The 12,453-nt window shown below is 34.1% G+C and overlaps 1 protein-coding gene across 3 annotated transcripts in view; it reads left to right on the forward strand.

Moving 5' to 3' along the window:
* The window catches only part of FER (FER tyrosine kinase), a gene marked incomplete at both ends in the record, with an annotated part of 398,115 nt that overhangs the window by 141,076 nt on the left and 244,586 nt on the right, over nucleotides 1–12,453 (forward strand). For all 3 annotated transcript variants that reach the window (XM_080719602.1, XM_080719603.1, XM_080719604.1), the window contains one exon: nucleotides 6,719–6,841. In XM_080719602.1, the coding sequence (XP_080575728.1) occupies nucleotides 6,719–6,841 (123 nt within the window). The remainder of the gene's footprint in view (nucleotides 1–6,718; nucleotides 6,842–12,453) is intronic.

Genomic DNA, 12,453 nt, shown 5'->3' on the forward strand with positions numbered 1-12,453 from the left:
TATCTTTATTCTTAGAATTATTTTATATTATTCCTCCCTAACCATTCAGGCAATAAGAACTTAAAGTAAAAATAAAAGTTATATTTTTCTATATGCCTGACTTACAATTTCATATTAGATTTCTTTTTTAACAATAAGACAAAGCCATCCCCAAATCATATTAATATTATTTTCTAGGGGATACTAATTGAGTGAGTACTAGTTAAGGCCCAGGAATATAATGGCGATGCTGAGAGTCTAAGGAGTCATTCGTAAATCACACACTTTATGTAATTGCAAAATGTGCTATAAAGGAAAGCTTGCACTGCTAATAAAGTTCTTGACAGAGAAACTCAGGGAAATTAAGCCTAAGGCAACATCTACAGAATGAATTGGAGTTAATTGGGATAAACCATACCAAAAACTTATTATTCTCCAAACTTTCTAACAGTCCTCGTATACTGACTTAATTGGCTATTTATAATTAACAATTCCATTTTTATTTGAGAAAGTTAAGGTTTATGTTTTGTTAATTTTACTTTTAGGTATTTATTTAAAAAGGAATCTTTAGGCCTTTTAACATTTCAGTTTATACATTTTAGCCCCTTTCAGAAATGATTTTTTCTTTCATTTTTTCTTAAGCCTGCTTATTTCTAACTATAAATATTTATTCTTTTCAGGAAATCTCCTCAGGCATATTATTCCACATTACATATTCACAGAAACTGCTGCTCAGTTTTGAGTGCTTATTCTGTTTTGTCTGACTCCCTTGCATAATAATTTATCTGGAAATGTATATAGCAACAAATTTTGATTTTGTGTTTTATGTTTTTCATCTGCATGCATGATTGATTCTTGAATAGGACAGTGATAACTCAGAAAATAATTCTTGGTATACTAAATATTTTACCTATTTTATTTTATTTTGGGGATCTTGCTAAATTGTTCAAGCTAGCCTCAAACCTACCTCAGCCTTCCAAGTAGTTGGAATTACAGGCATGTGCCACCTCATCCAGCTTGTCATAACTGTTTAAAATCTAAGTAATACATGCTATTGGTAAAAGTTCAGTATATGTATCACGGAATCTGTGATTTATAATGATATCTCTGTATTTGTTCAGTAGAGTTCTTTCAGTTTTGGAATGTTTTAATCATATGTTTCTATATAATTTTTATTTTCCGAAAAGTGTCGTACTGTATTTTGTATTTATACTCCTTATTTACTGATATGCTACATGATATGTTTAAAATATAATATAAACAACAACAAAGTGATCAGTATAGATATCTATGGAAATTTTATAAGGTTTTCTCTTTATTGCTTTTGGAGGTCACATCAGAGATTAATAATAGCAACTATAGTGCAAAAGAGAAATCTTTTATTTAAAAGTTAGTCTGAAAAAAAGTAAAAATAGAAGTTAGTCTATAGTCCCAGCTATTGGGAGATTGAGCAGAAGGAACTAGAGGCCAGCCTCAACAACATAGCGAACCCTGTCTTTATTCTTTCTGTCATATTACTTTTAGAACAATGTAGACAACTTAAGGAAAATGCATCTGCAGATGAACCCAACCTCAGGTCAGCTGAGTTAGATGAAATTTATAGAGATCTGTACAAGGTCAAGTATAACTTATGAGCTGGGCATGGTGGCACAAGCTTATAATCCCAGAATTTGAGAGGCAGAGACTGGAAGATCTCAGTTCAGGGACAGCCTTAGCTACTTAGTGATGCCCTTTGCAATTCATTGAGACCCTGTTTCAAAACATATAAAGACTAAAAATAGGACTGGGTGTGTAGCTCATGGGTACAATGCCCCTGGGTTCCATCCCCAGTACTGCAAAAAAAAAAAAAAAAAAAAAAAAAGAGAGAGAACTTTAGATAGATAGATAGATAGGTAGATAGGTAGATGTGTGTATATGACATGTAAAACTTTGAGTGTATGAAGAAACAGATCCTTAACAGTTTCAGTGAATATTTTATTATTAATCTTCAGCTTGCTTAGATGAACTTCATAAACAGACAATATTTTTAGATTTACTACTGTATATTCATCTTTAAGAAAGTGATTTAATCAAATTTGCCCCGTTATCGCTCTTAGAACTTTACTCACATTAGAGTGATTGCTTTATTAAATAATTAAATTCAAAATTAGACATGTCCTTAAATTAAGAAAGAGAAACTGAATCTACTATTTTATTCAATAGTTTTCCACTTGTAGAGGTATATTAGAATTTCACATAAGACAGGATACCAAAGACTGATTTGAAATTTATTTCTCTGAGAACTTCATCTTATTACTTACTTTTATTAAACATTATATTTCAGTGTCTTAAGAATGTGTTTGTATATGAAATTTCCAGTCTGTTTTTCTAAGTTATCTTATTTGTCTCTTCAACTTCACAACCACTTTATTTGCATTGCATTTCATTCATCTCCATGTTTGTTGACACAGGTTTATATGTGCCATGTACCTTTCTGAACCATGGAGATGCTATCCTGAACAACCACAAGAAAGGATAAATTTGCAGAACGTGGTGGCACATACCTGTGATCCCAAAACTCGAGTGACCAAGACAGGAGGATCCTAGGTTCAAGGGTAGTCTCAGCAATTTAGCAAGGCCCTCCACAACTTAGTGAAGACCCTGTTTGAAAATAAAAAATAGAATAGTGATGTGGAGTAACTCAGAGGTAAAATGCCGCTGGATTCAACCTCCAATACCACCAAAATAAAAACAAAAAACAACAATAAAAAGGATAAATTTATCACCTAATGAGCCTACACTCTAGAGTGGGAGATAGACAATAAAAAGATAAATAAGTAAATATATATATGATAGAGTTAAGTAAATAGGTAAGTTCTAACGAGAAAAATTCAATAAGTAAAAGGTGGAAAGTTTAGTTGAGGCGAGAACCCGGAGATTGTACACTGTACTGCGTGGCTAGAGTAAACCTCAGTGGAAAGGTGACATTGAATGAAAGAGTGGAAGGGAGTTATATGGCTGCCAAAAGAATTAATGGAAGCAGGAAGGCAGCGAGTCTAAGGAAGGCAGATATATAGTGTTTTGCAGAATAAGAAGGAATTGAGTATTGTTGGAGGCGAGTTTGCCAAGAGGGGAAGTGGTAACAGATGAGATAAGAAAATAGGAGCTAGACATGGTGGCACGGGCCTATAATCTCAGTACTTGGGCGACTGAGAGAGGAGGTACAGGCTCAAGCCTCAGCAAGTTAGACCTTTAGCAACTTTGCAAGACCCTGTTTTAAAATAGAGAGAGAGACAGAGGGAGGGAGGGAGGGAGGGAGGGGGAGAGAGGGTGGGGAGGGAGGGAGGGAGGAAGAGAGAGAGAGAGAGAGAGAGAGAGAGAGAGAGAGAGAGAGAGAGAGAGAGAGAGCGCGCTCATGAGTGAGCCCTGAGGGTGTAGCTTTTTGGAGGTAGAGTGCTAGCTACTAGGCATAGATGATAGGGAAAAGATTATATGGGATCTTACAGACCATGGTAGACTTTGTCTTTTATTCTATGGGAGATGAGAATTTTGAACAAAATAATGGAATAGTTTTTTAAGACAGGACACCCTAGCTGCTTTGTTGTGAGTTGACTGAAGGAAAATGAAGGAAGAAATTGTGTATTTGGTTGAAATGTTGTGGTTGTTACTATTGTTCTTATTACGTTATACTTGTCTTCATTTCTTAATTTCATATGAGATTGCCCTTTGGTATAATTGGGTTCTTTACAGATAATCATTGCTTTTTGAGAAAATATATATTTATATTCTAGTGTTCTTCCAAAATGTTTTCTACATATATCCAGATTTAGAATAGTTTTAAATCTAAAGTTTATTATTTGTGTGGAGATTTAATAACTGAGAGTGTACTATGTACCATTTCTTGGGTAAAGTGGTTTACACCTTAATACTTAGTCTAGCCGGGCGTGGTGGCGCACACTTGTAATTCCCGCATGTGGGAGGCAGAGATAGGAGGGTCACATAGGTTCAAAGCCAGCAGTGCGCGCTGGCTTAAGAGACCCTGTTTCCAAATAAAAATATAAAAATAGGTCTGGGACTGTAGCCCAGAGATAGAAGGGCTTCCAGGAACCCCAGTAGCACCAAAACAAAACAAAACAAAAAAAAACAAAAAAAAAAACTTAGTCTACCTATTATTCTGAGAGGAGGTCCAAAGGTCATCTCTTTTACCATTAAATAATCTGAGACGCTGAGAGATTTTGCTTGGTATAATGAATATCTACAAATATACTAGTATCCTCCTTATAAAATACCCTTATGCATTAGTGCTAATATTATCACAGCTGGTGTGACTACTTTGTACAAAAGTTCTTCAGGCAATTTACTATAACACAAACTGCCTGAGTTTGGTTATATATAGTTAAATATTAAAATGAATTTAATGCTCTCCATCTCCTTAATGCATCCTCATTCTTTAACCAAGAAAACAATAGTGTTTATCTAAAAGATTGTATGTAAGTTAAGTTCTTGTAAATAGAATCTTACTTTAATACTATAGAAAAGGAGCTTTGAGTTTTTAAACAATTACCTGGGAGAATAATCTTCTACTAATGCAAATAATATCCAGATTTAGATAGTTTTTATGGTTCTGCTCCTTCCTTCCTTCCTTCCTTCCTTCCTTCCTTCCTTCCTTCCTTCCTTCCTTCCTTCCTTCTTCGTACAGTAACTACAATATACATTGTGTACTCAGACCAATTAGCATTTGCGTTTCCTTCAACATTTATCATTTTTGTATATTTTGGAAGCCTTTAAACTCTTCTAGTTCTTAATAAAATGTACAATAATTGTTGTAAACTATAGTTACCTTGCTGTGCTATAGAACAGTTGGACTTATTCTCTTATATAATTTATATCACTACCTGTTTTTGAATTTCCTTCTATTCCACCTCTACACCCACTTCCTAGTTTATTGTGACCACTATTCTACTCTCTACTTTTGTAAATAGGAAAGTTTCTGTTTCTTAGTAGTTTTCTTAAAAATAGTGCGTAGCCCTATCTGTATCTGTGCATATCTTCTGTGTGTACAGTTGAACTCTTTGTGAATAATCAGATGGAAACTTTTATTACATTTATGGCAGTGCTTCTTGGATTGAAAGCATGACAATTAGGACACTTTTACTTGCTATATTTAGTGCTATTAACTCATTCATTTAATGATTTGCCTACAGGCCTAATTTTTTTTTTTTCCAGTAATGGGGATGGAACCCAAGAGGCATTTTACTTCTGAGCTACACTCCCAGCCCTATTTTTTTATTCTTTATTTTTTGAAATAGGGTTTCATTGAGTTACAAAGGACCTCACTAGGTACTGAGGCTGGCCGAGAACTGCAGTCCTCCTGTCTCAGCCTCTCAAACTGAGATTATAAGAGTGTACCATCAGGCCCTGCTGGCTTACAGGCCTATTTAAATGTGAAGACAGAGGACAGTAATCTTGACAGGATTTAGGGAAATGCTAGTTTTTCTGGTGATATGAAATTTTAACCTGGACACTCAGTATTGGTAGGGAGGGAAAAGGGGAAGGGGGGGAACCAAGTAGTGTGTAAATATATACTGTTGTCAACATGATCCACATTATGATGTGAGACCATAGTGCACCAATTAAAAAAATAAAGTGCTTTAGAAAAATTTTAAAAACGTCTTAAGATTTTTAACATGTTGATTTCTGAAGTTTAATAATTGGTATGCTGTATTTCTTCATCAAAGATGTATAAATAGAGCAGGGTGTGTTGGCACACGCTTGTAATCCCAGCATTTAGGAGGCTGAGACAGGAGGATTGCGGTTTGTGGACAGCCTCAGCTACTTAGTGAGGCCCTCTGCAACTTACTGAGACCCTGTTTCAAAATAAAAAAAAAATAAGTCAGGGGGTGTAGCTCAGAGATGGAATGCCCCTGGGTTTCATCCTCAGACCCGCAAGGAAAAAATATATATATATATATATTTATATGTATATATATGTAAATGTTTTGGTAATAAATATTACATGAAAACCCTGGCATAGAAAAACCATTTAAGTACTATATTAATAAACAGAAAATATAAAGATAAGAGATATTTATTATTGTAGTGCTTATACGTCCTCAAACTTTTTTTTTTTTTTTTTGGTGGTACTTGGGATGGAACCCTTGTACCTCCAGACCTCCTATTTTATATTTTTTATTTGAAAACTGGGTCTCTTAAGACAGTAAGAGGTTGGCTTCGAACCTGTGAGATCCTCCGGTCTCCGTCTCCCAAGCGTGGGGATTAAAAGCCTGTGCCACCACGCCCGGCTTCCTCAAACTTTTGACATTGTTATTAGTAAGAGTAAAAGTTTTATCAAGTGAAACATATTTAAGAGAGAGAGAGAGGGGGAGAGAGAGAGACAGAGACAGAGACAGAGACATATTTTTTCTTTCTTACTTTGAAAGTGTCCCACACTTTGTTTCTTTTGGTTATCATTTTAACAAAATGTATCTTAAAAAATGATAGTTTTTTTTTATTCTCTTAACAATTTGAATTAGGTTTGCTCATTATGCAAATTAATTTATTTGTGTCAAGGTAAATTTTGAAGTTTTCTTATATTTTAATTTGTTTACCAGCTTAACCATTTTAAATGTATAGTTCAGTTGTGTTCAGTGTATTCACATTGTTGTGCAATGATAATTTTTCTTAAATGGAACTTATGATAAATGTGATCCTTATGAAACAATGCCTTCATGTTTATTGTATGTTATTGTTCTCTCTATAGAATCTGTATCGATTCGAAGGCACTGGGTTTTCAAATATCCCTCAGCTTATAGATCATCATTATACAACAAAACAAGTCATCACTAAGAAATCAGGTGTAGTTCTGCTGAATCCTGTTCCTAAGGTAAGTGCTGTGCATATACATGGCTTTTGTTTCTTTGTTTTAAAGGAATGGTGAGTTAATATCTCCCATTGTAGATAATATTCTTAGAACAAAAAATACTACTAATACAGTTAAAGTATGTATTTTTTATTTTATTAATTTTTTTTATTAATTTTATTTATATACATTGCCTTTTTTTAGTATTTGCTAGGATACACTGGTCTGACTTTTTATTCTTTCCCAGTTTTTCTTCTTGGACTTAAGGCTTTTCTTCATTTTATAAAGTTAATGCTTTGAAAGGTTTAGGTTGTAAAAGACTTTAAGATGTAGACCTCAAAGATGTCTAGCAATTAGGAGTCAATTAGAATTTTAATTTTGAATGCAAGACTTGCAATTTATTATAAGTTATTGGAACATTTAAAAGCTGCGCTACTCATCTCCAAGGAGGTAAATCATTATTTCTCTGTGTGAAGCCAGGGAGCTGGGTAAGAGATTGTTAAGTCATTTTTCTGCTAGGATCTATCAGGAAACAGGTTATTTTCATGTGCTTTACGAGATTGTGAGGTAAGGAATGGGTATGAGGAAGGGCTGTGTCTTTAAGACAAGACCTGTGGGGGCTGGACCCACCCGCACGACTGCTTCTGAGCACTTTCAGTGTATGACTGATTGGGTTGGAGTTGCAGGAGTTTTGTCCTTTGGGAGCTGTCTGATGTGAAGAACAGCATAGAAATGGGAAGGTCATAAAATGTGATGAGTAATATTTAAAACCCATCCAGGTCTATAAAATCAGTAAATTCAACCTAGGGATGGCTTCTACTTTGAAGGAAGTGGTAATACCAGAATGCTGGTGAATAACCCTGATTCAGCTAATTGGAAATTTAAAAAAATTGTTATAGTCTTTGTTGGTCTAGAAGATAATGTCCGTATTTGTACTTTTATTATTTTACTAAGTCTTCATTGAAGGTCTGAGTTTTAGTAGTCCTCTCACAGAAGATTTTGAAAGTTGCTAAACATTCCAATTATATAGCTAAGGAATTGGCCTTCTTGTGCAATTTTTTAAATTATGAAATTGTTTTATTATTTGTTAATGTTTTGCTGTTATTTTTTCTATCTTAATTATAGAAAACCCCATAAAAAAGCCAGGTGTGGTGGTGTACACTTGTAATCCCAGCATTTGGGAGGCTGAGACTGGAAGATCATGGTTTGCGGACAGCCTCAGCTACTTAGTAAGGTCCTCTGTAACTTAGTGAGACCCTGTTTCAAAATAAAGAATACACAATAGGGCAGGGTGTGTTGCTCAGAGTTTGAATGCGCCTGGGTTCCATCCCCAGAAACACACACACACACACACACACACACACACACACACACACACACAAAATAAATAAATAAATAAATAAATAAATAAATAAATAAATAAAAAAATAAAACCCCATAAAAATTCTCTAGTTGAAATAGGTGGTTACATTTTTATTTTTATTTTTATTTTTTTGCTGGAAAACAAAAAGTCTGCCAATATTTTCTCTTCTATATATAGATAAATGCTATATTGTTTTGTGGAATTCCAAGATCTTTTCTCTTTTCTTAGTCAATGATCTAGTCTCATGTCTTTATTTACTGTTTGTACATTAAAATTTCAAACTCAGATTTATCTTTCCCAAAACTCAGAATTTTTCTACTTTTTATCTCAAACTGAGTTTATCATCTTTACAGGACTTGTTCTTCCTTATTTATTTATTTATTTATTTATTTTTATTTTTTATTTTTTTGGTGGTACTGGGGGTGGAACCCAGAGGCTTTCTACCTCCGGGCTATACTCCCAGACCTTTTTTATATTTTATTTGGAAACAGGGTCTCACTAAGTTGCTGAGAGCCTCACTAAGTAGCTGAGGCTGGCTTCAAACCCATGCGATCCTCCTGTCTCAGCCTCCCAAGCGCAGGGATTACAAGCGTGCGTCACCACACCTGGCTGTTCTTCCTTATTTAGAAGTAGTACCACATAATATTTGTTTCTTAAAATCCATAAACCTAGGGTTTTAAGGATTTGTGACATCTCCATCTTCACCATTGCCAGCCTCCTTAAGTGACAAGAGTTTTATAAACTTACCTGTACATTTGAAAGTCTGAACTTCAATTCTAGTATATTCTAGTATGAATCAAATTCAGTACAGGAAGGTACTTTTTACTCATGTTAGGTTAAGAAGATATACAGCTAGATTTTCAGAGATACTGATGCCCCATTTTTTCAAGCCAACCAAATATTTTCATTGTCTGAAGGTTTAGCAAGGCCTGAGTTGAGAGGCCAAAGTCAATAATAGAAATAATGCATATCTGGGTATGGTTAGGAATATATACTTTGAAGTAAAAATGATAGCCCTCACTACATAAAATTTTCCATGAAATGAATGTAGATAATGGATTAGAGGCTCTGGATTATTACATGGTCAAATATCTTTCTGTCTAAACTCTAATGCTGTGAAATTGATTATATCATTATTTTATAGCCTTCGCTGTGAAAATAAATGTATGCTGGAAGCTATAGAAGAGTAAAGAGCTATATATGGTTGTTTTATGAGGTAGATACTTAGGGTTTTCTACCTGACTATAACCTCATCTAAAGTAATCGTATTTGCCAGGGCATTCCTTAAGTGGCAGTACTGATTACACATTGTCGACCATCTTTACAATTCATGTTCTCTTTTAGAAACAGCTCTTCCTAATTATATAATCATGCTATTAACTATGAGGGGTGTCAGTGGGCAATGTTCCATTTACTACAGAGGTCATAGAACAACTTCAAGTAGAAATTACTGCAGAATTGTAGGCCAATGAGCTATTGGTTTATAGCATAATTCTTAAAATTTTTCATTAAAGCCATTTATTTCTACTTAAAAAAGAAAGTGTTGTAATCAGGGTTTATTAATCACCTTAAATTAGCAAACACAATGGACATGCACATGGCCTGTTCTTTACTTAGTCCAGATTTTGCTTAAATATCACTAATCAGATGGGCCTTCTCTGACTGCCCTGTGTGAAATAGCACATTCTTCTTTTTTTGGCTTCCCCCTTTTTTTTAGTTTTCTTTTGCCATGGTTGTGTTTTTTACTATTATATCATATGATATATTTTTAATTATTTCTGCCAAGTGAGATGTAAATTGAGGCCAGGACTGTGTTTAACAATTAGTGCAGTTGTATCCCCAGTAGCAGAACACTGTACCAGAGTAGGTGTTCAATATATATTTGTAGAAATATTGAATCCACTGAACAATTGCAAGTACTTTTGATTTTTTCCTGTCAATTCACCCTCTTCCTCAATCTGTAAAGTTGGGGATTGAACCCAGGGCCTCCCTGTTACTTTTATCACAGAGCTACACCCCAGCCTCTTACTGAGCTTAATATGCATTATCTTTGTGAGCCTTCACATATGTCTATGAAATATTGTTTTAACCCCATGCAATATTATGGTTGCTCTTAACCTCATTTAATATTATGAATAAGGAACTAGCACTTAAAATAGTAAAGGACTTGGACAAGATAACTGCTAAAAGAGAGAGCACATTCATAACCACTGTCTAGATTGTAGAGTCTACATGTGGAGACTAGAATAAACTGTTTATTTTAGAAATATGAATGTGGGTGTAAGAAAAGGAAATATCTTTGATTTTATAAAATGGTATTTTAAATCTATAAGTCTCTATATTAGGAAAATTATAAAACTGTAATAATGGATGGAAGAGATAGGATTTGAATAAGTTTAGGGTTTGGCAAACTATAGGAAAAGAACAATTTCCAAATCTAACATTTGAATGGCACTATGGAAGTTATTTGCTTTCTTAAATTAGTATTTCTTCAGATTTGTCTGATTTTAAGAAAACTCTTTATTGAAAAGTAAAATAAAAGAAATGATAAAATGCAAGTCAGAGCTGTTAATTTGCACATTAGATGAATGACTTGCTTACCAGCTTGAATCAAGTATTTGTGGCTTTTTACCAAAATTTGGTATTGATTGCCAGAAATAGAGGCATAGTTTTGAGATGATATTAAACCACTCTGTGGCTAAAAGTACAAATTTGTCTTTTGTATTAATAACATCCATAATCAGATACATGCAGTCATAGAACAACTCATAAGAGAGGAAAACTGTCTTTAAATTAGGTGTTTTATTCATATATTTAGTTTCTTTTTTTTTTTTTTTTGCAGTACTATGGATGGAACCCAGAGGCATTCTATCTCCAAGCTATACCCCAGCCCTATTTTTTACTCTTTATTTTGAAATAGGGTCTCACTGAGTTGCAAAGGGCCTCACTAAGTAGCTGAGGCTGGACACGAACCAAGATCTTCTAGTTTCAAATGACATAAATTAGAGTACTTGTTTTACTTTGTATTTAATGAATTTTTCAATATTACTGCCTAGTGATTTTTATTTTATAGATACATAGGTATAGTTTTTGATATGCTAAGTCTTTTCAGTATAGCATTCTATGTAATTAGAGACCTCCTTTTCCTTAAGTCTACATCCATGTTTCTTAATTCATTAAGATCTATTGGGTGAATTTTAAGTAATTAAAATTTCAGCCGGGCGTGGTGGCGCATGCTTGTAATCCCCGCACTTGGGAGGCAGAGACAGGAGGATCGCGCAGGTTCGAAGCCAGCCCTGTATGCTGGCTTAGGAGACCCTGTTTCCAAATAAAAATGTAAAAATGGGTCTGGGAGTGTAGCCTGGAGGTAGAAGGGCTTCCAGGAACCCCAGTACCACCAAAAAAATAAATAAATAAAATTTCAATAAAGAGAAAAATGGAAAGCATATATGATTAAACAATTTTTATGTAGTAAATATTTCCATAGTACTCATCTTATGATGAGAGGTATTCTGTATTATGACAGAAATGCTACAGAAATGAAACGGGGCTAAGCAATAATGAGACGAGACCTGAGTATAACAAGGGTAAGAATTAGGTGATACATGTATTTGTGTGTAGGAGATAGGTACTATTATTAAACATTGCTATCAAAGAATTCATCCTAATTGTTTTTGATGAGAGATGTGAATCAAATCAAGGAGTTATTTATGTGGTTATATGCATGGGTGATCATAAAATGTTTTTAACTTACAGCATGGATAACAACTTATTGGAGCAGATACAGGTCAACTGTAAACAACTTGTAGAGCCATAGAAGTGTTTTCTGGGTGTGCATCGTCCATATGTATCTCGGGAAAGAGTTTACCTTAGTCTTCTGAAAAACTGAGGCTGGTGTGCCTGAAAAAGTGGTCAAGGAGATGGAAGGGAGATAAGCACAGATTTGGGTAAATTTAATAATCAAATGCATACTGTCTTAAAAAGTCTATTACTTATTATCTACATTTAAAAATTCACCTCATTTGAGAAGAACAGCATAAAATTTCATGAGTTTCCATAGTATATCTCTAAACAAAAATTTTATTTTTAATAATGTTAGTGAGTTTCAAAGGAATATGTTATAGTAAAATGAAATGTTATAGTAAATTCCATGTTTTTAACTTCTAAGAACTTTTTTCCAGTAATATTATTTTTGATAGCATCTAGCTATCTGTACTTGTATAATTAATCCTCTTATGCTGTCATTTGTATGGGATTTTTTAAAAGTGCTATG

Source organism: Muscardinus avellanarius, assembly GCF_963383645.1.
Source record: "Muscardinus avellanarius genome assembly, chromosome: 1".
Lineage (NCBI taxonomy): Eukaryota > Metazoa > Chordata > Mammalia > Rodentia > Gliridae > Muscardinus > Muscardinus avellanarius.